The 25,026-nt window shown below is 42.3% G+C and overlaps 6 protein-coding genes across 6 annotated transcripts; 2 read left to right on the top strand and 4 right to left on the bottom strand.

Moving 5' to 3' along the window:
- Window positions 1-251: 251 nt before the first annotated feature.
- On the bottom strand, window positions 252-817 carry BDBG_05880 (ubiquitin-conjugating enzyme variant MMS2; the record flags this gene model as incomplete). The annotated part of the gene is made up of 4 exons (XM_031722343.1): window positions 252-344; window positions 400-525; window positions 588-667; window positions 745-817. 4 exons carry the CDS (start codon window positions 815-817, stop codon window positions 252-254), a joined length of 372 nt encoding a protein of 123 aa, XP_031579213.1.
- Window positions 818-6,892: 6,075 nt separating this feature from the next.
- BDBG_05879 (endosomal peripheral membrane protein) lies at window positions 6,893-13,153 on the top strand. Its single transcript, XM_031722342.1, has 6 exons — window positions 6,893-7,213; window positions 7,268-7,334; window positions 7,390-7,563; window positions 7,617-7,823; window positions 7,889-7,974; window positions 8,033-13,153. Exons 1-6 carry the CDS (start codon window positions 7,136-7,138, stop codon window positions 12,647-12,649), a joined length of 5,229 nt encoding a protein of 1,742 aa, XP_031579212.1. The 5' UTR covers window positions 6,893-7,135; the 3' UTR covers window positions 12,650-13,153.
- On the bottom strand, window positions 12,869-15,374 carry BDBG_05878 (vacuolar protein sorting-associated protein 26). Its single transcript, XM_002623658.2, has 5 exons — window positions 14,803-15,374; window positions 14,240-14,712; window positions 14,102-14,126; window positions 13,872-13,988; window positions 12,869-13,392 (listed from the first exon to the last, which is right to left on the bottom strand). Exons 1-5 carry the CDS (start codon window positions 15,020-15,022, stop codon window positions 13,196-13,198), a joined length of 1,032 nt encoding a protein of 343 aa, XP_002623704.1. The 5' UTR covers window positions 15,023-15,374; the 3' UTR covers window positions 12,869-13,195.
- A 610-nt stretch (window positions 15,375-15,984) lies between these two features.
- Window positions 15,985-17,878, bottom strand: BDBG_17329 (uncharacterized protein). The gene has a single exon (XM_031725078.1). It carries the CDS (start codon window positions 17,054-17,056, stop codon window positions 16,754-16,756), a length of 303 nt encoding a protein of 100 aa, XP_031579211.1. The 5' UTR covers window positions 17,057-17,878; the 3' UTR covers window positions 15,985-16,753.
- A 2,325-nt stretch (window positions 17,879-20,203) lies between these two features.
- Window positions 20,204-21,025, top strand: BDBG_05875 (gluconokinase; the record flags this gene model as incomplete). Its single annotated transcript, XM_002623655.1, has 2 exons — window positions 20,204-20,488; window positions 20,588-21,025. 2 exons carry the CDS (start codon window positions 20,204-20,206, stop codon window positions 21,023-21,025), a joined length of 723 nt encoding a protein of 240 aa, XP_002623701.1.
- A 994-nt stretch (window positions 21,026-22,019) lies between these two features.
- Window positions 22,020-24,902, bottom strand: BDBG_05874 (2-oxoisovalerate dehydrogenase E2 component (dihydrolipoyl transacylase)). Its single transcript, XM_002623654.2, has 4 exons — window positions 24,172-24,902; window positions 24,001-24,104; window positions 23,861-23,932; window positions 22,020-23,785 (listed from the first exon to the last, which is right to left on the bottom strand). Exons 1-4 carry the CDS (start codon window positions 24,497-24,499, stop codon window positions 22,700-22,702), a joined length of 1,590 nt encoding a protein of 529 aa, XP_002623700.1. The 5' UTR covers window positions 24,500-24,902; the 3' UTR covers window positions 22,020-22,699.
- Between the last annotated feature and the right edge of the window lie 124 nt (window positions 24,903-25,026).

Below are 25,026 nucleotides of genomic sequence, written 5' to 3'. Positions count from 1 at the left end.
ACAACTTAGTTACACTAAAGTCCTTAAAATGAGGAGATGTAGAACGCTTCAGAGCCTAAAGCAAAAAGAAGAAAAGGAAAAAGCGCCAAAGCAATACCCCCGTCACGTCATAATGAGGAGGCATCTCCACAAGAAAAAAGAAACCATTTAGAAGTTAGATCCTTCAGGAGGTTGAGGGATCTTCTTATTTTCCGGTTGAGCCATGAATCTAGGGAATTAGTTAGTAAATAGACTGAAAGCCATTTCTTTGCTTATATTGCTTGCCTTCTAATCTCCAGCAGAATGGTTTCCATCGTGAACTCCCTCTTCCATACAGTAAGGCGGGGTAACTTCGTCAGATCGACCTATTGACTGTTAGCATAACGTTGGTTGGTTTTCAAATAGGACATCACAACTTACTTTACCGTTTCGGGGATCGACACACGGAAGGTTCACCTTGGAAACAAAATTTATCGTGGGTGGAGAATCGGGGTAATTTTCGCCGCATTTGATATTGACACTGTATATCCGGTTCTCATGCACACTCTATTTCACCAGATGTTAAGCCGAGTTGCAAGCAATTGCTGGGGTGGGGGAATTGTGCTCACATGAGGGGGTCCTAGAATGGTCCCATTCCAATTTGTCATTGTGACGTCGTCTCCATTCGCTAAACCATAGGAACATGCTTCTACTCAGAAAGAAGTTGAATATAATTAGCATGGGGCTTGAAATTGTTCTAACTGGTAGACCAACAGGAGAACATACCTGCACCACGCCCTTTCTCTCCATTTTCAAGCTCTTCCAGGAGACGGAAGCTTCGAGGTACGACGGCGGACATGTTGGAAAACGATATGAGGAATCAGTGAGGTGTTATATCAAAAGCAGAGAGAGTATGGCAGTAAAGAAGGGGTTCGAGGTTGTCGCATGCTCGTCTATATATAAAAGTTTACCTAGGTAGGCTGAGAGGTAGAGTTAGACTCAGCGCGGGACACGTGCTGCGTCATCTCATGTGACTTCGGCCACGCTACCTACTAGCCTAGGTACCTCCCTAGGTAACTTACTGTTGGCCCTTACGGCCGTTGCGGTTAGCGATCCCACTAGATCATGTGACCCACCACTATATTATGTTCTTGTAGATAGATCTATCAATACAACCTTTAACTATTCTACAGGTTATAGTCTGAATGGTATGTTTTTTAGAACATTGTATCAACATTTTTAACACAGATAGTTTATCTTTTTTGAAAAGACTCTTACTTTTTATTAGAGATATTTCATTTTCTCTGAATCTGCTGATTAGCAGATTTATATACTTTATATTTTTAAGAAAGCATATTCTTCATTGTGAAGAATATCACTTTTTTTTTTTTTTTTTATACATCTAGAAGAAGCAGAGTCATTTTAATATAAGTGATATATCTATTACTTCAGAGTTCAGCTTAAGACTCAGAATCACACACTTTATCAGATAACTTATTAATAGAATAATCACTTATTATAAGAAGACTTCTAACTTGTAAGATAAGACTGAGATCAGTTTTCATCAGAGTATGAAATTTAATAATGAGATAATAGAGAAGCTTCAGAATAAAGAAAAGCAGAGTTAATATTTATCTATAGAATCTGTTCATTTCAACTCATTGAATTCTTTATCATTTCTCACTCTCAGAATACTAACTTTTAATAATGATTTGAATCAATCTATCTATTACACTGCAGACAATTTTATAAATCTTATATAGATAATACTACAGAATTAAATAACTACAGCTGAAATCACTTAATATCTTACTATATCTGTCTCTATATAAAGAGACACTATGAGAAATGAGTTGTAGAAATATTAGAAGAAAGTCAAATATACACTAGATATTAAATTAGTGATTACATTTAATAACTCTAATTATAAAGTCTGATATATTAATATATTAACTGATATAAAAGTTATTAATGAAACTGATATTCTATTAAAAACTCAATGAGAATTTTCTTTTATATATTATATTAACTCTGAGAAGTGAAGAATTCATTTCAAGTCTCTATATAAATATATACTATCAAGTCTTATTAAAAATGTTTAAACTACTATTAAAATCTTGAAAGCTAATAATACTGCAGTTCTGTAAGACAAGATTAATATTAAATATATAATATTACTGATAGAAGAACAAGTTAATATCTTTAAGAAATTGATAAAATTATAAGTTAAGAAGAATGATTATCTTACTTTTCAGAGATATTTTCACTATCTTATTATCTATTATAAGAAGCTCTGTCAGAGTACTGAGAATATATATTATAATCTTTTTCTTAACAATCTACAAGATTATCAAAGATCATTTATTAAAATATATTTAAATGAGTTTTTCTTCACTGATCAGAAACTCATTGTTAATATTAATATCAATGATTTAATGAAGTAACTGATGAATTATACATTTAAGAAGATCATTACTAAGTAGAAAAAGCAGTCTCAGACTGATTCTGTAACTGTGAAAAAGAATAAAGATAAGAATAAAGATAAGAATAAAAGTATATCTGTATAAAAGTACACTCACTGCAGAAGATATGAATATACTATTAACAGATATTTCATCTTACACTCTGATAAAAAGAAAAAGAAGAATGATAAGAAAAATAATAAGAAGAAAGAGAAGAAGAATAACTTGATAAGTTCTTAATCAGCAGTAAATACAGTAATTACAAAGATTAAGTTCTATTTCTCTTTCACAGTTACTGAAAAATCATTCTCTAGATCTTGATATTTGAACACATATACAAGTCTGAATATAATGAGTGAGCTTTATTCTTTTTTAAATATTAAATCTTTTAATGATAATATCTCTGTCAATTCTGTAACTGAGAAAACTGAGTTTGTTAAGAAGATTAAGACTGTTATCTTAAAGATTGAGAATAATAATATTAACTTGCAGAATGTTCACTATATGTCTAATATTACAGTTAACCTGCTCTTATTTACAAAGCTTGAAGATCAGAGATTTCAATTTATATTATCTTTCACTATTCTCTCATTTTTCATTTGCAGAGCTCTGAATGATATTATTTTTCATACAGTTTAAACTACTCAGAATAACATATATAAGATTGATAAACAGAAGTTCAATGAGAATTTCAATTATCTGAATAAGACAGTTAAGTATATTATAATATCACATGAGTATGATTTTGACTGAAAAGTTAATCTTTCTGTAGTCACTGCTACTACTGTTAATAACATTGATTCTACAGTTTCAAATACAGGTCTTAAGAATACAAGAATATCAAAGACTCTTTTGAACTAGCACTGTGATCTCAGTCACATTCACACTGATGCTATAATTACTATGGCCAAGAATTCTCATACTGAAGTCATAATTAAAGATTCTAAGACTAAGTTCTTTTACAAGAAATGTGTCAAGACAGGTATGATGTGAGATTATTTGAAAATATCAATGTCTAGATCTATTCAACTCATTGAGAAGATTCATATTAATCTTGTAGATAATAGATATATATTGAAAGATCTCTCTGATCACTTCTTAGAGTCTCATTAGAGAATTAAATACTGAATACTTATCATCTGTGATGCAACTCACCATCATTGAGTATATTTTTTAAAATTCAAGAATGAGACTGTTCAATACTTTAAGTTGTGACTCAGATTCATGAGTAATCTTAGATATACAGTCTCTGCTTTTCTATAAACTGATATTGATGATGTTTTTCAATTCACATGTATGCACACAGTTATGAATTTATATGATATTAAATGAGAATCAACAGTATCATATTCATCACATCAGAATGATGTTTCTGAATATGAGATCTGCACTATTATGAGACAAGTTAGAGCTGCTCTTTTAAAAGATAATCTCTCTAAGAAGTTCTGAACAGATGTTCTAGAGACAGTGATTATAATAATTAATAATACTCTCATATCTACAGTTCTTTACAACTTGAAATTTTGATTCTCTACTGCAGAGATTTCTATGATTTCAAGTTTATATAAGATTTCTTAATGTGCACTTACAAATATCTCACTGAATGTGAGGTATTTTCATCAATTGAATGCAGAGGTTTTTATTCACTTGCATGAATCTCAGCAGTCTGTGAATAAGCTCTCTTCATATGTTAATTTGTATCATATCATTGAATTCAGTGACACATTGATATATTATCTATAACATTCTGAATCTGATAAGATTATTGTCAGTAGTAATGTGAGGTTCTCAATCACTGAAAAATCAGTTATTATATCTGTGAAACTTATTAATCATGTTGTTGAACTGATTGTCACATCTGTGATACTCATTAATAATGTTAGTGAACTGAAACCTGATATTTATCTGATTGATGATGAAGATGCTTCTAATATTAATAATCTGAATTTCACATGATTGCAGCCTGCGAAATCACTGACTATATACACTTTAAGTCTCATTACAGATAACCTTTCAAAGTTCTATAAGAATGTCATATCACAGCTAGAAAGAGTAGAAGATTATTAAAAGAAGTTCATGTAATATGAGATTACTGATCTGAAGAGATATAATATATGAAGTTTAATCTCTAGATCTGATATTCTGAGAGATGAATTAATTACTTCAGACTATTAAGTGTTTCTTAAGAAAGATAGACCTGTGAACCTGAATATTAATTCTGATAATATTCTTAGAAAATTGTGTTGAGTGATTTATAATAACTGACTTAAGAAGAATTCTAGAGAAGAGATCTACACTTCTGTCATCACTAATACTGTTAATTATATTCTTTTTACAATAGTAGTACTACACAGTTGAACACTTTATCAAGTGAATATAGTAATGATATATCTGTATGAGTGTCTCACTAAGAAGATCTATATAAGATAACTCACTGAATTTGAGATAGATTTGCTGAAAATACTTATCTATATAGTTGAGAATAGTCTATACAGTCTGAACTCTGCAGCAAAGATCTGATATGATTACTTAATAGCTCTGTTAAGTAATCTTGAATTTACAGTCAGTATCTATGATTCAGTACTCTAATATCATATATTCAGACATTATCTCTATATAATAATCTACATTGATAATCTTAACATCATATTCAAAGTTTCTGAGAATGCTGATTAACTAGTGAGTATACTCAGTGAGAAATTAAAAGTCAAGAATCTACATCAGTCAATCAAGTATTTGAGTATAAAGATCAATTGTTTAGATGAGAAAATTGATTTAATATATTATCAATATATTAAATATCTTATTAAAGATTTCTATCTTGATAATGCAGCTGTTATCAGAATATTAATAAAGAATGAATTCTGTATTGATAATTTCTCTATATCTGAGAAAGAGACTGATTTCACAATTCAGTGATATTAATATAATATAAGTTACTTGCAATATCTCACAGTTAAAACACATTCTGATATCACTCACACTGTCTCACTACTCACTCAATGAAACATTGATTCAACATCTCAATATTGAAAGACTCTATTATATATTATATATTATTTGAAAGAGATTATGAATCTGAGCATTTTCTATAAATGTAGTCTGTATAAGAGGTCTGTTTCTTCTGTTTCTACTGATCTTTCTGTTTTCACTGATCTTTTCATTATCTTTGATTTCTCTGATGATTTCTATCTACTCTTCAGCTACTTAGATTCTGATTGAGTCAGTCTCTTGAATAATGATAGAAAATTAATATTTAACTATGTTTTTAAGCTTGCAGACAGCCTAATTTCATGATATTCAGTAAAACAATCTTGTATATCTCTAAGTTTCAATAAGACTGAATATATGACTCTTAGTGAGGCAGTTCATGAGATAATATGAATTTGAAACCTTATAATTGAGCTTAGCTTTATTACTACATCTCTGATACAGATTCTCACTGATAATAAGAGTATCATAGATCTTACAAAGATAGCAGTCATTACAGTCTGAAGCAAGCACATTGATACATATTTTCATTTTTCATATTAACAGTTGAATCAGAGAGTCATTGATTTAGAATACATTCTCATTACTCAGATAGCAGCAGATGAACTTACTAAATCTCTAGACACTGTAATATTTACACAATTCATGATTTTACTAGATCTTACAGGTGTAAAAGTTGAGAATGTTTAATTTTACATTTGTATTTAGTTTTGACAGACTAGACTGACCGTGTGACTGTGTCTGAGACCAGGACCAGATTTTTTGATAGTCTTATTATCAATTTGACTGATCTCATTACACAGTTTTAACATTAGATAGTAGTTTCATACTGTCTCAGTGAGACTTACTGTCTACTCTTATCACATTTTTCAAATGAGATCATGATTTCTACTTCTCAATTTAAATTATTTTTATTGCTTTAAATGACTTTAAATCTCATTTAAGTGTTATCAAAAAGTATTACTTTTTAAAAAATTAAAAATAGTCTAAAAAAAACCTTAAAATGTCTAAAAATAGTAACTTTATGCCAAGAATGAAACTAAATAGAATCAAATGAAATCACTTTCTCATTTTTTTCAAGTCATGATTTCATTTTAAGATCTGATATATAGTCACTTTACATGTTTTTTTGATAGTCAGTCCCAGCGGGATTCACGCCAAGAAATGTATGGGACCAGACCAAATGGGACCAAATGTGAAATTCATGATCCTGGCGGCCAGTCTATGACAGACTATCTTGGTGGTTTGGGTGTTTTTGTATGTGATTCTTGTTATCTTGAGGGGGGGTGTTGGCCCTTACGGCTGTTGCGGTTAGCAATCCCACTAGATCACGTGACCCACCACTATATTATGTTCTTGTAGATAGATCTATCAATACAACCTTCAACTATCCTACACTTACCTAGGTAGTTAACTAGTTAACTAACTATTAGTAGATATGATTAGGTAAGCAAACATGTCTTGCTCTCTAGCTAGGTGGACAAAATGCGAGATGGCCACAGTACAAACATCCCGAACATCCAGGTGCTTACCTCTGTTTCTATGATATTTAGGTGTTTGCCCGTTTCAACTATCTTTTATCTCTAACTAAACTAGTTGTTCTTCTTTACCGATGCCATATGTGGCCTGATCTTAAAGTTCTTCTGTGACTGAAACCTTAGCCTGTTCCTGCTGAGGTTGAGACGGACCGCGCCGATGACGCTGAGTGCAGTTTGATATCTGACATGACCTCCCATATCCTGCAGACGGAACTCTCAAATTTGATACAGGAGTCGAAACGGAAGAATGCAAATCTAAAAAATGTAATAATCTAACTTCCGTATTTTCAAGATGAGAGCTGCTTACATTTTGTCCAGGCAGCGGAGCAGTCCTTGACAGAGCTCAAGGGCTTACCATCAACTTCGGAAACCCAACTGGCAGCAGGTTTGCTTAAACGCTAGAAATACAGATTGATCCATATATGCTAACTTTCCAAGAGATTTAATTCGGAAGCCCCAGTTCGTAAAGCCCTTTGTGATTGCTTGCCAGACTCGCCATGGCCGGCTTGCCGCAATTGGGGTGGTCTGCATCCAGAGATTGGTGGCATCTCGGGCACTGCCGCCAGAACTCCTCAGAGATGTCCTTGACGGGCTTCATGAAACAACAAACCTAGGTAATCCTTGCTCCTATTTGATAGCTGTTGTGCTAGTGCTAAGGCCATGACAGGTCTCGATGTCCAACTTAAGGTTTTGCAAACTCTAGGGTCATTATTTCAGTATTATGCGATAGATTTGAATGGACCGCTTCTCGCTAGTACTTTGGAAATATGTTCCACTCTCCAGAATAGCAAAACATCATCTGTTGCGAACACAGCGGCCGCTACAATGCAGCAGCTCGTGGTGTCTATCTTCGACAAGGTTTCGAAAACGGATGGTATGTCAACTGGTTGTCTCCACGGTCGAATTTTTATATTAATTTTGTTACTGACATTTTCGAAGCTATGCCAGACGCTGTTATTAGCTCGGCTGTAACAGTATATGACCAGCAGATCCATATATCTTCGGCAAGCCATGACGCTTTAAGGGTAAATTATGATTTGCAATGGAGCAAATATGAGTTTCATTACTAACCCTTTTTCATAGATTTTGGATGACCTCTGCCGCTTGATAGAAGGAGAAAAGTTGGAGTTCCTCAACATCAATTCACTTTCCAAGATTTTCGTGCTTGAATTGATTGAGAGTATTCTTGTCAACAACGGTCATGTTTTTGCCAAACATCCAGAGCAAGTTCAGGTTCTCCGTAACCGGTTGATGCCGTTGACCGTGAGACATCTTTCCGAGAGGTATAGCTTTCCTCTAACGGTTCGCGTGGCTAGAATATTGCTCCTTCTACTCAGGGAATATCTACCCCAATTAATATCAGAGTGCGAAATGGCACTAGGGCTTCTAATTCATTCACTTGACACTGATGCTGCGGTACCCTGGAAACGTGTTCTTTGTATGGAAATCTTCAGAGGGTTGTATTCCGACCCTGGGCTTGTCAGACTTATTTACACACTATTCGACAGCGAAGAAGGTCGCAGAAATATCGTCCGCGATCACATGGCTTGCTTGGTGAGACTGGCGTCCGAAAAGCCATCCCTTATTGGCGTTAGTCACCGATCGACTTTGCCAACGGGTACATCGACCTCAAGAAATACGATGGATGAACAAGTTGCGCTTGAGGCTGTTGCTGTCGCTGGCGTCATTGGAGGCCCATCCGCAAGAGAGAGCGCATGTGGTATTAGTAGCCAGTGGAGTCTTGTTCGGGCGCCATATATCGAAACTCTAGACAAGATAGACGCGCCAATGCCTCCTGAAACATATATTTACAGCCTTGTCCTCAACTGTATCAGTGCGTTTTCGGAGAGCGTTGCAAAGTATATCCTTCCCTTAACGGTATCTGAATCCAAAAGCAAACGGAAACATCGAGCTTCGATCTCGAATAAAGAAGGCGACGGATCTGAACTTCAGCGTAGAAGTTCCAGTGGAGCCTCGAAGAAATTATCTGTTCCTCTAAACCCGTTGGAGCTCAAATCTCATCCCCAGATTGATGGCATTCAGGCTATCGCTAGCATGATCGACACCTGCTGGCCTGCTATTCTCGCCACATGTTCCACATTTCTCTATGCCTCGTTAGACGGGGAATTTTACCACAATCTCGTCCGATCTTTTCAGAAGCTAACCCATGTTGCTGGACTTCTAAGGTTATCTACGCCACGAGATGCCTTTCTCACTACGCTTGGGAAGGCAGCTGTTCCAGCCGATCTTGGTATCATCAGCATGCCACTCAACTCTCCTGGCACAGACTCCCAGAATGCCCAGACTGCCCAATCACCCATGCCGAAGTCCCCAATGGCCACGGACTCGTTGACTTCGGTAATTGAAAACACTGCCGCTACTCTTAGCACTCGTAATCTGTTGTGTTTACGAGCTTTACTGAATCTTGGAATTGCGCTAGGGCCAACCCTAGATCAAGCTGCATGGTCAATAATTCTCGAAACACTGCAACATGCAGAACTAATAATCAGCGTTTCGACCGTGGCTACCTCAAAGCCTACATCTGCAAACAATAGAAGCGACGTGAATGCACCACTTACCCCAGAGCCATCCAAATCCAACCTTGGTACCGAAATAATGGCGGTTGAAGCAGCAGCATCTAAAATGTTTGAGAGCACTGGAGAGTACCCCAATACTTCGTTTAAAAACCTTTTGACTGCTCTTTTACGCCTTTCTGAAAAGACTGATAATGGCATACCCGGTGTTACACGTGAACATCACACCGGACTGCCGCAATCTCCCCCATCCTCCAAGGTACCAGGGCGGATACATCAGAACAAACGCACTATTTCTATAACCCTGGGGAAATCGAGGATACAGGATGACGAGTTGAAATTCGTACTAGCCAAAGTGAACGAATTGGCAAAGTCGAATATTGAACGGCTAGTTCTCCCCGACGATGAGGAAGGAATTTGGCACACTTTGGTTGGGGATCTCGTCTCTATTACTCAAAATGCCCAAATTAAGCAGTCCCTACGTTCAAATGCAAGTCATGTTCTTGACAGCCTTGTGTTCCACTCCATCAAACTCGGAAACTTCGATGATCCGGCCAAACGGAATCAGGTCCAACTTCGCGGATTGCGCGCGTTGAAAATTCAGATCTCGACATTATATAAGTCTAATCTGGGCTCAAAGTCTTCTCAACGTACGTCCGATTTCGAAGTTCACGAGATTGCTCTTGAGACTCTAAAATTGATTCTCGAAGAATGTGGAGAGTCATTGATTGCGGGATGGGACCTGGTTTTTGACTTGATATCGAGTGTGTTTGATGATAGCGGGCTAATGTCAGGGGAGAGGGACAAACCCGCCTCGTCTAATCATGTTCACAAGAGTCAGAGAATTTTAAACGTCAAGTCCGCAAGACTCGTCAGAACAGCTTACAGCTCACTGCAGCTTGTCGCTTCCGATTTCCTTAGTTTACTATCGTCCCCTTGTCTCTTAGAGCTAGTTAGGGCATTCTCGAACTTCGCGTCACAGGTGGAAGATTTCAACATCTCCCTTACTTCTACTACCTCGTTTTGGAACCTCTCTGATTTTCTACGAAGCCAGATCGACAAGTTTTCCATCGAAAGTCATATAGAAGTCGATTCTAACGAGGAGATATTGACCACATTAGCTAAAAATTCAGATCTCCTGATTTCAAGGAACTCATTATGGCTACTTCTTCTGTTACGAATTGTCGATTTAAGCACAGATAATCGCGCAGAGATTCGTAATACTGCAATCCAGACCGCGCTGCGCATTTTTGATGCTTATGGCCACCAACTCCCGCCAAAGGCCTGGCATTTATGTCTGAATAAGGTTCTATTTGTTATGGCAGAGTCGGTACAGAAGGAAGTTCTGATGGCGTCGCAGGCCTCAAAGTTCCCTGACTCAGGGGAGATGAAAGCATTGGTCGAAACCGCTGTGATTTTGACGAAAGGACTGTCCAATTTAATTGCCGCGTATTTTGACACCATCGCACAGCATGAGGACTTTGCTCAATCATGGAAGCGACTACTAGATTCCTTCGATGCGATAATCAATATCAAACTCCTTGAGTTAGATGAATCGGTCTTTTCGAGCTTTTCGGAGGTCCTCTCACGAACGCGGGGCTACGAACAGATCAGCGTGGAATCTTTAGAGTCTGCGTGGGCTGTCTGGGTCAATGGTAACCCAATTACACGAGACGAACAGCCTGATTTAGCCGTGCAAAATCAAAATGCTTTGCTAGCCTATCTAAAAACCTTTAAGCAACTCTATCAACTCCTGAAGGACAGATTAACCGAAGGACATATTCATCAAGTGCTTAACAACTTACGAATCGCCGTTTGGGGTTCAGTGTCCTCACGATATACCCCGGATGTGGACCACCTGTCAGAACTGCAATCGCTCGCTATGGAATGCTTGAAGACAATATGCTCTGAAAGAGCTTCTTCTCAACCTGCACTTGTTACATGCCTTGCGGAGTTTTCCGATTGTGCGTTGACAAAATGGTCTGAAGGTCAAGATAGCCGAAGGCCAACATTCGTGGCATTCTCGAAGTCCGCAATGCGACTGCTTGGTTGGTATATTGCAGAATATGGGATTATCACGGATATTTTCTCGGACGGTACTTTAGTGAGAGCGCTTGAGCGTCTCTCCAACCAAATAGCTCATAAATATAATTGGAATGGAAGAGATCGTGGACCTGCCCTCTGGAGAGTGGGAACATCCGTTTCGCTCGATATTCTCCAGGTTGCTGTTCCCTATGTTGAGAAAGAACATGCCAATTCCAGCGAAGACGAACTTGTTCGTTTCTGGAACTGCGTTGTGGACATTTCAAAAGGGATCGTTTCTGCCCACGGTTACGAAAAATTGAACATTCAGTCCCACGAAATTTACGAAGATGAAGAATTTGACATAACAGCTTTCTCCCGCCTCCGTGACATCGTGATACCATCGCTTGGTTCACTTCTAATCCCGGATAAAACACGGCGTGACTTCGCCTGCGCGCTTTTCCACTCGTCCTTTGTCTACCCAGCACAGAATTCGGACCTACCCCGAGGAACACTCGCAAGAGAACCGCTGCGGGATTTATATAAAATTCGTATGGGACGTACATATGATCCGCCTCCAATCCCCCGATCAAAGATGGCCTACGTGATGATGGACTCATTATTTGACCTTGTATCAGTGCGCTCCAACAATTGTCCTTCCCACAAACAATCGGTATCGGCGTCTCCGTCGAAAGTTTCACGTCAGGACGCAACAAGTCCCTATATATTCCTCGCTAAATCCGTATCCCCGTATCTAATCCTACGTTGTGCAATATCTCTGAAATCCTACATCGCAGATCAGCCACTGCGTGGGCTCATGCCCCAACCTACACAGGCACGAAAGGAATTGCTATGGCTGCTACGTCGGCTCGTCGAGCTGCGAAGCGAACCGGCTGCGATCCCCGACGCGGGTCCTGTTGTACCGTTAGAGGGGGAAAGAGGTGGTGGTAATTCAGCGATGTACAAGAAGCATCTAGGCTGGGTGTATCCGCTCGTGGTGAAGGCGATGGGAGTTGCTGGGAAGGAGAGTGAGAATAGCAGCGTTTTGGACGCGCTGCAGAAGGTGTTGGCGACTATTTCGCGAGATCAACTTGGTGGTAGTGACGAAGATGAGGAGGAGGAGGAGGACGATAGGGATGATTGATTCGCTGACTACATTAAAAATGCAGCTCAAATGGGGGTGCTAACAGTTAAACAAAACAACATAAAACTGTATGTACTTTCCCATACTAAGATTATTGCAGTGGTTACAAAGTGATCAATGGCGTGCTGTGATCGAGGAATTGAAGTACGTGCCTTCTTCCACTTAATCAGTTGTTTGCTAAGCTGGGTTTAGTTTTATTTTACGTATCATAGCATTTTTTTTTTCTTTTTTTTTTTTTTTTTTTCGCCGTTGTCCAGTTCTTGTCGTCAATGGGAGGGTATAAAATTTCATTGAGGTAGTTATGACCCGTTGCATTGTGTTAGTATGCGGCGTAGAGAGGTTAGCTAGCTTGATAGTATGAACCGAATAATCTATGGATTATCATAATTCATGATACACAATGTGGTTGTCCATACAGAACCAAATAAACAAGGAACAGGGCCAAAGCCCATGACCACTACGCCAATAAGTCAAGCGGCTTCCGCCGCGTACGATCGAACAATCCTTACACCCGTTTCATCCTCGCTTCTTTCCATCCACCCTCAATTACACCTGGGCCGCGACCTGCTGCTTTCCAAACGATGCCGTCTGCATATCTTTTGTTGGGCCCGCTGAGGTAGTAGGTTCGCCCTGGAGCTGTTTCTGTTGAGCAATTTGCTGCTGTGCAACTTCAGGGGTCAAGCCAATTTCAGGAGCTTGGCGGTATAGAACGATTTCAGATTGTTTGAAATATCGACGGGCATCTAGAAAAATCCCTTGTTAGCGATTGATCCCGATGACAGATTATTCCCATTTAGATTGCTAGTATGAGCGCGCTGAAGCCCCGCATATAGGGGCAAAGTGTAAATTATCGTGGGGTTAAAGGTTGTTGGCCTCTGCGCAGTGAATTGTGCATCTGGCTAGCCAAACCAGAGTTTAAGGGATACAGAGGACGTGGCTCGCTGTGAGGGAGGTGAGGGAAGAGTGATTTTTTCTACGTGGGCCTGGGGTGAAACAACTAAACGTGAAGGCCAAATTGGAACAGGCAGGTCCCCATTGCAGAGAACAGCTAATTGAATCATTTAGCTGAGCCGCGTAGTTGCTCTTTAAGAAGGGATACTTTTCACCTGCCAATGATAAAAGCTTATCAAGAAAGCTGGGTTTGGGGGATGGGGTTGGATGACGACGGAGGGTCCGAAGTGATCCCAACCAAAGCAGCCTAAGCACGAAGTCGATAACTCACCTTCGTCGATAAGTACCAAGCTAAGATAGTATCGGGTCGAATACTTCTTATTCACATCACGGAACGTCGGAGTCAAATCGAAACCGCCTAGGAACAATCGAATGGGTATCGTTTCTCCTATTCGCGCGGCAATAGTATATGTTAGCCTGATCTATATGTAGCACCATTTCAACGGTCAAACGAAAGCTATGTGGAATATATCAATAGGCCAAGGGGGTTATCAGCCATACCTCTTGATGGAGAGCCGTCCATAATCTACCAAGACCGGGTTGATTGTTAGCCAAGGTCATATAACTACCCGATTTTCCAACTGGGATATCTCGCAGGAATAGGAGCCCCGCTTTTGGTAAAGGAGAATTTAACATTACCTCAAACCGCACCAGCGTTTCGCTTTCATTGTACTGATTCGGCGGTGATCCAGTGGTTTCGCGGCGGATAATCGACAATTCCATATGTTTTATTTTCAGCCTCACGAGCAAGAAGTATATTCTCCCCACAATGACATCCTTGAGATGGTATTTCGATTTTGAATACTCAAACTCGATGTGCAAACAATCCTCAATCCCCACGTCCATTTTGATAGGGCTATTGGTCTCTGGAGGCATGCGGTACGAATAAACCCAAATATCTTTTTCCCGCACAACATCCGCTATTCGCCGGGAAACCGTCACCCGGACAAAGTATCGCAGCTTCACATTAATGCCGTTGTAAGATTCGTATTGTTTTTCAACGTTTTTGAAGTTGAAAGGGAATGTCTGTGGGTGTTGTAACTCGCCGGGGGCGGCAAGCTCTTGACCGAGGGAGAGAAATTCGTAGTGGTTACCTCGATCGAAAAACATCTCTAAACAATTCTCGTTACATTAATTAGTAAAAAAAGATATTTAATTAAACAGATATAAAAGGTAGAGGGACTGGCGCATGTCTGTCATACCAATTGTTCCGATAAATTGGACCTTGATGCCCGTGTGCTCTAATCGTTTCCCATCCTTAGGCCGCACCGTTACTGCTCCCTTCACGGATTCGCCATCCATATACAATGGTGCCTTCTCCCTCCTGTTCTTGTCCAGCTTGATATCGACAGTTTCTCGTTCATCGCTATCCTCCAAGACGACGTCGATATCGACAGGGGTGGAAAAGAAGAACGACGACATGACGCCGGAGGAAGGATGGTGGGTATATAAGTCGAGTCGTAGGGTAATGCCAGGTATTAGTGCGCGAAGTTATCTATAGAAACAACAGTCAATTGCCGGTTTGTTATACATATCACTGTTATAAGGCGCTGTTTTGCGTTGGATTGTTTATCGCGCATTGTTGCGGGCTCGTGGCGATGAAGCTTATCCAGCAGCCTGCCAGCAGGCCTGATTATATAATCTCATGACGCTCTCTCTCCATTCATTCATTCACACAATCCATCGACAAAGCAAACCTTCAGCACAATTCACCGCAGTTGACTCTGAGGATGGTCGCGCCGCTCACTGGCACTAGAGAATAAGGCTCGTCAAGATATATCAATTTTGATGCTGGTTGAGCCATCTAAGTAAATATACCATGTATCCGCAAGCTTGTGGTTGTGATGCGTTTTACCTACTCAAGCGAATCTAGCTGCCCCTAATGAGTTTCCAAGCTCGAACCCGGAACAATTGCAATGGTTGACTGCCCTGACCGCCGTTGCCTCCAAGAATATTGTTTAGTGCCAGCAAGATACACCAGGCACTCGCCAAGACGTGTTCAGCAATTTGATTGTCTCTTCTAATTTTCCTGGGTAACTCCCTGGAAATTCATACCCAGTCGAACAGCCAATCCCGCGTCGGATACTCCAGACATGGGGATATCGAGCTATTTTGAACCCTCGAATTGGGAGATGCAAATCTAAAACGGAGACGAGCATTCGGGGCTGGCTATGGCTTAGTGATGCCATTCTGGTGTCGTTCTCCAAATGAAATTGATAGCAAATAAACTTGCCTGGCCCATCATCCATTTGGGTGCGAGAAACCATGAGCCAGAATTGAGAATAATCCCCGATGGCGGGGAGCCACGGGATGCGATAGGGGTGCAAGGAATACAGCAGCCCATGTTTGCAGTAGTCCTTGCCTTCAGTCAGGGTGATGTCAGAGATATTTACAGAAGTTGGTCGGATTAGTCTAAGAAGGGCTGTTCTTGAGCTAAATTTAAATCCTTTGCAGGTCAACCGCATTTGAGCCTTCTATGACACCCCTACGCTCCTTCTCGGCCGTTCATTTTTAGGATGAGAATTTGTATTTGCAGCTTGCGCGTGTCCTGTGCCAACCATGAACCAGCAGGTGTAGTGCCAATGTCCAGTGGAAACGACATTAGGATACAAACACGCTCGCTTGCAAATGACAACATCTTTCAAGTGACATTCTAAACGCGATCAAGCAGGTGAACCTGCAAAGTCACAATCCAGTTCCAATACTATCGATTGATGCCCAACTATCCTGCTGGCGTCCTAAAGAACAGAGTATATTATTGGCTAAACAAGGGTTGGGCAATCCAAACCCGAAAGCGCCGAAGCTTCTACCCCGCATTTTTCAGGCGCATCGCAAGCATTCTCGTGTGTGGAGGAGCAGCCCCGATGAAAGCGCGAGTAAAGTCGAATTAACATGTACTACTGGGCATGGTTAAAAGTGGAAAGTCTGCGCGAGAATGAGACTGTCCAACTCCCCCCAGCCTCTTCAAAAACGTTGGAAGAACATCGCCTGATCAGCGATTCTTCAGAATTGAAAATGTGGAAGAACGATAAAAAAAAAAAAAAAAAACAAAAAAAGAAACCAACCAGTAAAACTAAGAGCCATAATTTTCAAAAGTCAGTTCCTCACTTGTCACCTACAATGAGGGGCAGGAACAACTCAGTTAACCCCGCATCAAGTTTGAAATGTGGCCTTTGAACAAGGCCCAACACTGCCCCAATGACACTCGTTGAAAATATTCTGGAGCGCATTATTGTGCGTGTGGATCAGATGGGCCAGATCACAATTAGTGTTTTCTCCCTGCCACTGCAGGGTGCTTGTCACGCACCCCGCCATGTAGAGGAGTAGTATCTCTCCTACATTAATAAGAGCTGATCCCGCGAGGGACCGCGGTGTGCGTATCGCTTTGACATTAGGCCTCAAAAGCTGGAGATGCGTGCGTTTATCCGTGTGCCTTCGACGGAAATGTATGTACATACAATGCCTGATATAGGTCTAGTGACAAACTTTGCCTGATCGCCCGACAGCTAGGACGAAGAGTTAGTAGATGCGCCAAAGATTTGTTTGTTTCCCAAGGAGTTGACTTCATTTCTTGGAAGCTTGAGGGGCTGCGGCTGGAACCCTTGCTGAATCCTGGTAGTAATCGTCTGCATGTATATGTATAGGACATGGTAGATTTCCAGTTCATCCGCGCTAAGAGTGCGGAGCACTGCGGGTTGCTGCATCCCCGCAATATTCTTCAATTGATCCAAAATCGTGGCTGGTGAACGTCAATCTCGGCAAACGAAGAGGAAATGGCCATACTCTGGAATTCTAATAATTGTCCTCCGCAATGACATTGAGAGAGGCGAGGCTGGAGGGCTATGGGGTAAGGCGGCTGTTGGGCTGCTCAAGTTGCAATTAACTACTCCGTACCTAGGATCTAGTTGACCGCTGAAGTTGTAGCAAAATGGGCCTCATCTCTCACCACCAAGCTGTGAGCTAGCAAAACCAGACAGCCCCAGTTATGTATATCAGTTGCGTCGATAAGGCACACTCAGGCTGATATCTGTGAGACCTGCTGGAGAACTGATGGACAACTCGGCCCCTCGATGCTGCCTCAAGTTGTACGTTGGAGCAGCTTCGCACCCCAATGACAGTGTCCGATTAAAGCAAGGGGCTGCATTGTCGAATTGGCGGCTCAAGAGAAAGATATCAATCACATTTTCGCACATGAAGCTCTTCCAAGCACCTCATTCAAATCAGTCGCAAGGGAAGAGTTTTCGAGGCTTCTCCAATGATGCATGTCGCGTATCCTTGCCTGGCCCAGGTTCTATGAAACGATCACAGAACCATTCCAGCCAGTGAGTCATGATCCCGTTTTTTAAATATGCGGCAGCCTAGGCATCAAACAACCCCGGAACAACGTTGTCTTGATGATGTCGTGATACTTACTACGTAGATCGAATGAGCGTGCGTACATGGTAGTTTGCTATCGAAACGAGGGGGCAAATTTCCAATTTCGTCATAATATTAAACTGTAACTAACTAGCTGAGAGAATTCTGCAGCACGCAAAATAGTCTTCGACCAGCCGGGACCGTTATGATCATTTCCCCCCCAAATCTCCCATCTGCTTGCGAAGAGTGACAGGTCACATATAAGTTACGGTCCGAAATCCCGGCTCTCGCATCCCTGACTCCCGCGACGAATTTTAGTGTGGGGTTTGACTTAAGTTAACTTAGTTAACCCTGGAGAGGCGTTAAATATGCACTAAAACTACCTGCCCTCCCATTGCATTGCATCAGGCTGCATCAGACTGCACCGTCAGACTTCATCGACCAAGCATGCTATGGTTGTATGATTGTTTGCGCGCTCGCTGGTAGAGTCTTTCTCTGTTGGAAGGGATCTGTTGTCAATTGCCAGCTAGTGCCCAAGAACTCGGTTGGATCTCGATGGCATCTTGGCTCCAAACCCGAAGTAGCACTAGGTGGTGCAATAGTTAAGTTAGTTACTAGTTAGAGCAAAAGAAAAAGCAAAAAAAATAAAAATAAAAATAAAAATAAAATAAAAAAATTTAAAAAAATAGAGCAAGTCACCCCCGCTCTAGCTCTGGCCAACCATTGCCATGCCCGTCTGAGTAACTTATTATTAAAGATTATGACTCCCGCTTGTTCATCTCTTATTATTGGCTCTGGCTCACCAACGTCACGTCACAGGCTTGCTGTGAGGTTCAAACCTGACAGGATTTTCCCCCTCGTGTTGCTCGAACTCCGCCCACCTCGGTCCACTTGATCCCAGCTTGATCCCAGCTTGATTCCTAGATGAGATGGCTATTGGGCCCCGATCGGTTTGCTCCTTTTCTTGAAGCAGAACGAGCATCGATTTTCTCATCTTCCACATATTATTCTGCGGCTTACGGAGGGAGTGCTTTCATGCCCAACCAACCAACATTCATATCAACCGGGGGGTTCCTGTGTCCTGTAACTACATGTCACTCTCCTAACTTCCCCATATCTACAGCGGTCTTGTCATAATTATCCAGCTGTTATTATTCGCCGAGGCTTTATGCTTCATCACTGCCCATCAACACCATTATTGGCTCCCTGGGTGTCCATTGTTGGGATAGGATATCATCCATATTTGCCTTTAGAACATCCAGGTGTTGGAATGCGATGGCTCCAGGGCGGGCTAGGGGAGCTTAAATATCAAGCTATCCCGCCCCAGGAGGGTCCGGAGCTTTGCTGTCCCGCTCGATCGCTAAAATAATAATAATAAATGGAAGTGGTTCGGGTCTCGTGCCCCTGAGAAGATATCTCGCTTTCAGCTATGATTATTTGCAATCGTTTATCCAAGCCAGCCCTTATATAACTAGTAACTAGTTGAACTTAGCCCCTTCCGCTCGCGTGCTTCCCTTCCCCGTGAATCCGCCGCCTGGATCTAACGCCCTTTCGTGGGTTCTGAAGCCCAAGCTGGCCTATCAAATCCCTACTCGGATCTTTGCCGGGTCCCAGAACCGTGACGGCGGGCCCAAAAAGTAGCTTGAATAAGTCCCCAAATTACTCCGTAAGTTACTATTACAAGGCTTATATTATTATTATAACTTAATACTTCCCCACAGTATTCCCCCGGCTCCTTTTCGCCGCCTGATATTTGGCATATATACTCCTCCCCAGGTTACCTTACCCTATCCTCGTCGCGGGGGCTCTTCTAACCTTTTGTGTGAAAAAAAAAAAATAATCTGGTGAACTAAACATAACTAATCTATGCTCTTAACATCCATCATTCCATAATTACCTTGTGACCAAAGATCCCTCGTCATTATTCTCCCCTACCTACGGAGTACTCTAAAACAACACTCTCTTCGCGGACTCCGTCTTGTTTTACTCCTATTATTCGACTCTCTCCGCCAAGGCCCTTTGGTCGCTGGTCTTGTTATTTCTTGAGCCATCAGCCCGCTTTTCATTGATTTGCTGAGCGAGAATTCCTGGAGTTTTCATTTATTTTGGAAGCTCAGTTGTGACAAAATTCCCAACGGAAACCATCCATCAACTGTTTTGCCAGACAAATTTCACTTCAACCAAACCAAGATCTTCATCAAACTCAAAACTCAAAAAAAACTAAGTCACAACTTTAACCCCGCCATCATGTTGTCCGCCGCACAAGACACCAACCGCCGACGTGTGCATATGCACCCTACAGCCACTACTGGTATATCCCTTAATTCACAACATACGCCTATCTCACGATGCAACCCTATGTCCAGGATGCCGTATCAAAGACAGCAAGGAGCCACGGAGCAAGCCATGCGAGCACCAAACCAGGATTTACAACATATCTGGATCATCACAGGCCCTGCAGGCTGTGGGAAAACGACTGTTGCCAAAAGTTTAAGTAAGAAGCTGCAGGTGGAATATATTGAAGGTGACGATGTAAGTGCAACCTGCCCTTCTTACCTGGCCCGACCACCAAAAAAAGATGTCGCTCCAGAAACGAAGTGGTCCTTTAAACCCTGACAACAATGAAAACAGTACCACCCAGAAAGCAACAAGCAGAAAATGAGAAACAACATACCCTTGGATGACGGTGACCGCTGGGACTGGCTAATCGCTCTTCGTGATGCTGCTATAGAGTCTCTTCAAACACGCTCAGCCGTCGTGGTGACATGTTCCGCCTTGAAGAAGAAGTACCGTGACGTCATCCGTGTTGCCGCTTATAACCACCCGATGGTTCAAATCCACTTCATCTATTTAGACGCCGAAGAAGACGTTCTTGTCCAGCGCGTTACAGCGAGGAAGGGCCATTACATGCCGCCTACCATGGTCCATTCGCAGTTCCAAGCGCTGGAGAAACCGGTTCCGGGGTCAGAAGGGGATGCGATCACTGTTTCGTGCGACGCCAAACCGAGTGTGGTGCAGGATCGTGTAAATCGCGAGGTGAATCGAATCATGGAGCAGAGGACAAAATAGACGTTTGGAGGCTTCTCGGGACTACATGCGAAGAGCGTCGTAGTGTCCCTCCGCGCCCCTGATCCCCTCCTCCTTCCCCACCCCCCGACCATGGATAGAAATGACAACGATTGGATGCTGCTTCCTTCCTGCGCTGCAAATTGAATGCGAAGTTGAAGCAGGGCTGGGCTGGGTTGGGTTGATGTTTTCGGGATAACGCCACCACACTCCGTCCTCCCGACTTCGATTTGATCATGGTCCATTACCCGTGCGAAAGGGACTTAAATCTTCTTCTTCTAGTGATGGCACAGTTGGCTCCCAGCTTCTGAGGACTGAGGACCGAAACAGGCTGATCTTGGAAATTTCACATGGCACAATTCCAATCAACTCGATACCAACAACTGTATCCGGATTAATCCAATCCTCATAGAACTACCACATTGCCGACGAGCCAAACTTTTAATTTTCCATCCCGTCGCCCTTTCCCTATCTCCTCTTGCCCCAGTTCCTCGCATCAAATATCAAATATCTTTTGGTTAAAGTTTTATTCCTCTGTCAAGCAGCGAAGAAAGCGTGTCTCTTACCATCTCTGTTTTACTTCCTCTGTCTGGCCAGCCACATTTTTCGTTCCCTATATCCTGATTTTTCCTCCTTCTCGTTTTCCTCTTTCCTTCCCCCCCCCCTTTTTTTTTTTTTTTTTTTTTTTTTTTTTGCAAGGCGTGTTTGGGCGTATTCAATCTAAACAAGGGCAAATTTCCTACCCCTAACGAGAAGGGCAAGACGGGGTCCACGGGTACACGGTACTGTGTTTCGGCGCAGGAAAGACTTTGGAAAGAAGCAATGTTGGAAATTAGCATCGGTCTCTGTTTTATTTTTTGTTATCTTTCTTCGTTAGTTACCTTTACCTAGGTTTTTCACCCTATTTTGCCTGCCGCTTATAAGCTCTTGTACTTTCTTCTACTGTTGTTTATTCAATAAATCAAAGACTTGAAAATATATATATATATCAATCACAGAGAAGAAGCAAAGCTTAGACCACTCGTTCTATTTGGCACGCTACTCTGTCTCCCTCACCTCACCGCCTAAGGCTATCTATCCTTTCATAAATGATCTATCAGTACTGAATATGGGATATAAATCTTGCTGTACAAACACTGCATTCAATACAACAAGCAACAACAACTCAAATAGAATTTTATCGTCATCCTCAACGCCATGCAGCAAACTAGGCATATACAAACATCGCAACGCTAGGGAATACGAGGTGGCCAGGTCCTCCGTAAAAATCTTCCCGTAGCTCGATCTTCCTCTTCCATATCATATCGTCAAGCATGATCGTAAATTCCTCATATATATTACCTCCCTTCGTACATTCATCTATCGAACGGGTAACTTATTGATTGGGTGGGAACCACTCATTCTCTTTGTTAACCGGACCTCAAAGCTTTAAGAGGCCTGTGCATGTTCATATGTAGAACTGAAAAACAATGTGTAGTACATCCACCCTTCGTTAGGCAGGGGGGGTGGTGGTTTGGGGAAAGTGTTAAACACAGCTGGGAGAAAAAGTAACAAAAAGCCTACTACTCTACTTCGCGCTTTTAAACAATTACAGACAACATATGCTTTATATTAAGCTCTATATACAAACCAAAAGACAAGGGAAATACACACAAACAACAACAACAAAAAGAATGCCTATCTGAGAGCCAAAATCATCGACTCAGGCTCCTCCAAATACAGCCTAACCTTCTCCGCCATCCGTGCCATCGTCGCCCCATCCACAACTCTATGGTCCGCACTCCAGCTGAAATTCACCTTCTCGCCCTTAACCACGTTCCCATCCTCGTCGAAGACGGGGACTGTCTTGGCCCGTCCAATGCCAAGAATCGCAACCTCGTTCGGCACAATGACAGGACCAACATAGGTGCCGCCAATATTACCGATGTTGGATACCGTGATGGTTCCACCATTCAAATCTGCGAGGGTCAATTTGCCTGCGCGAGCCACTTTGCGGAGGCGAGTGAGTTCTGCGGCAATGTCCAGGATGGAGCGGGATTGGACGTTTTTGATATTAGGTACTAGAAGACCTGTTGGAGTGTCCATGGCCACGCCGATGTTGTGGCTTGATCGCATGACGAGGGCGGGCTTGTTGGGATTGGTGGTGGTGTCTACTCTTGCGTTTAGGAGGGGGTAGGAGTTCAGGGAGAGGGAGACGGCTTTGATGATGAAGGGGAGGTAGGAGAGTTTTAGTGGTTCAGTTCGCTGTGATGCAAGTTTCTTGCGGATGGAGGATAAGGAGCGGATGTCGAGTTCATCGGCGTAGAGGAAGTGAGGAATGTTTAGAGATCGGGTCATTGTCTTGAACATTTGGAATTGAATTGAAGTTAATGGTGTTGTGGTCTCGGTTTGTGGGGTGCTGATGTCCAATGAGGGTTGCGTAGGCTGAGATGCTGATGGCGCAGCGTCCCGCTCCGCCACGTATCGGAGGACATCTTCCTTCATAACTCTTCCATCCTTGCCGGTTCCGTTTACTTTTAGAATATCCACCTTGAGCTCCTTCAACATCCCACGAACGGCCGGGGTTGCAAGAGAGGCATATTTAGATGGGGGAGGTGTAGCTTGTACAGCAGGTTCTGGTGGTGCTCCTGCAGCCGCGGATACACGAGGGGCTTCTGCAACCACCTGCTCTGGTGTCGGAGTGATTGGCTCGTTAGCTGGTGGCGGGTGAGGAGCGTTTTCATCTGGATATTTAGACTCGTCCACATCGATGTCACACAAAGCCTTTGCATCACACGTTAGTTACCCTGTGTGTCATGTATTGATTCGACTTCATCGATTTCGGACTTCTTTCCATACCATTCCTGTAGGCACTGTATCATCTGCCTGGAAGTGCAGCTTCTTAATGACCCCGTCGTATCTCGATGTTATCTGCAGACATTTGTTAGCATGAACCGGGGATCTGGCGGTACGGATTGGCTCAAGTCAAGAACACCTACATCGTCAACTGCTTTGTCGGACTGATATTGACATAGTGGCTTCCATTCCTCAATCTTCGCCCCCTCCTGCACATACCATTGTATAATCTGGATCTCGGTGATTCCTATATAAGCCATCAGTTAGCACGATGTCCTTTTGTTCCCGGAATCAAATCAAAAGAAATAGCATACCTTCACCCACATCCTTCAAAATCTGAGACCTGATAGCGCATGGTGCAGGGGAAGGGTGAAATCGCCGGCGGGGAGAATAGCAGCTGGGGGAGATACGAGAAATAGATGGGACCAGGCGAGCTGGAGAACTGCTTGAAAGAAGTGCCTGGGCAAAAGGTCCTCTGCAGCGTAAAGGCATCATGTCGCCGGTTGGGTATAAAGAGGAAATGAAGCAATTGAGAGGACGCCGGCCTCTTTTAAGCAGGAGAAGTTCTCGATGCGTTTCTACGCCGCCGAGTGCTCGGCTATGGTGGACAACCGCCGACAGTAGCCGTGCTTGCCTCGTCATGTGACAGCACTGAACTGCCGGGGGAACAAGCGATAAGATGTGTCTTATAAATACAGGTAGTTAAAGATAATATCGAGGCACAGTATATCATAGGGGCAACGTGTAATGGCTGTATTGCCAGAACGTGCCAGACGAGACGGGGCTTCATGGCGTATCCATTGGTGCCGCTGGTAAAGACAGCTTTTGGGCAAATTCTCAACTCCCGGAGATATATCACCATGGCAAAGCCAGATTGCTAGTTGAAGCGCTGATACCCCACTTGAAGATGAGAGACAGCATGGCTTCAAGTCAGGTCGAGGGGACCCCTGTTTACTTGTGCTTAAGTCAACCAGTAGCTGTGTCGACGGGAAGTAGTAGAAGTCGGTAAGGAATTTGATATTCAGCCTGAAGCCCGACATAGCTAACGGGTCAAAGCAGGTGTGGATGTACGAGATAGGCTGTTGATGCTCAGACGGGTCGGACGCAACTCCAGTTCTACCTAGCCCAACTACTTCAAGTTAATTATGGTTGCACTGAGCTCTCTCATT

Source organism: Blastomyces gilchristii, assembly GCF_000003855.2.
Source record: "Blastomyces gilchristii SLH14081 genomic scaffold supercont1.12, whole genome shotgun sequence".
In the NCBI taxonomy this organism is placed as follows: Eukaryota; Fungi; Ascomycota; class Eurotiomycetes; order Onygenales; family Ajellomycetaceae; genus Blastomyces; species Blastomyces gilchristii.
This window is presented reverse-complemented; position numbering and strand designations above follow the sequence as displayed.

What these genes read in the sequence shown, in the direction of transcription:
- BDBG_05879 (XM_031722342.1), top strand. Translation starts at nt 7,136, where the DNA reads ATGACCTCCCATATCCTGCAGACGGAACTCTCAAATTTGATACAGGAG. An exon ending in GGAAACCCAACTGGCAGCAG is followed by an intron (nt 7,335 to 7,389) that starts GTTTGCTTAAAC and finishes ACTTTCCAAGAG; the next exon opens with ATTTAATTCGGAAGCCCCAG. An exon ending in TCATGAAACAACAAACCTAG is followed by an intron (nt 7,564 to 7,616) that starts GTAATCCTTGCT and finishes AGGCCATGACAG; the next exon opens with GTCTCGATGTCCAACTTAAG.
- BDBG_05878 (XM_002623658.2), bottom strand. Translation starts at nt 15,022, where the DNA reads ATGTCGTCGTTCTTCTTTTCCACCCCTGTCGATATCGACGTCGTCTTG. An exon ending in CCAATTTATCGGAACAATTG is followed by an intron (nt 14,713 to 14,802) that starts GTATGACAGACA and finishes AGAATTGTTTAG; the next exon opens with AGATGTTTTTCGATCGAGGT. An exon ending in GGACGGCTCTCCATCAAGAG is followed by an intron (nt 13,989 to 14,101) that starts GTATGGCTGATA and finishes CCGCGCGAATAG; the next exon opens with GAGAAACGATACCCATTCGA.
- BDBG_17329 (XM_031725078.1), bottom strand. Translation starts at nt 17,056, where the DNA reads ATGTACATACATTTCCGTCGAAGGCACACGGATAAACGCACGCATCTC.
- BDBG_05874 (XM_002623654.2), bottom strand. Translation starts at nt 24,499, where the DNA reads ATGACGAGGCAAGCACGGCTACTGTCGGCGGTTGTCCACCATAGCCGA. An exon ending in TTTGAAGGATGTGGGTGAAG is followed by an intron (nt 24,105 to 24,171) that starts GTATGCTATTTC and finishes TGGCTTATATAG; the next exon opens with GAATCACCGAGATCCAGATT. An exon ending in CCGACAAAGCAGTTGACGAT is followed by an intron (nt 23,933 to 24,000) that starts GTAGGTGTTCTT and finishes AAATGTCTGCAG; the next exon opens with ATAACATCGAGATACGACGG.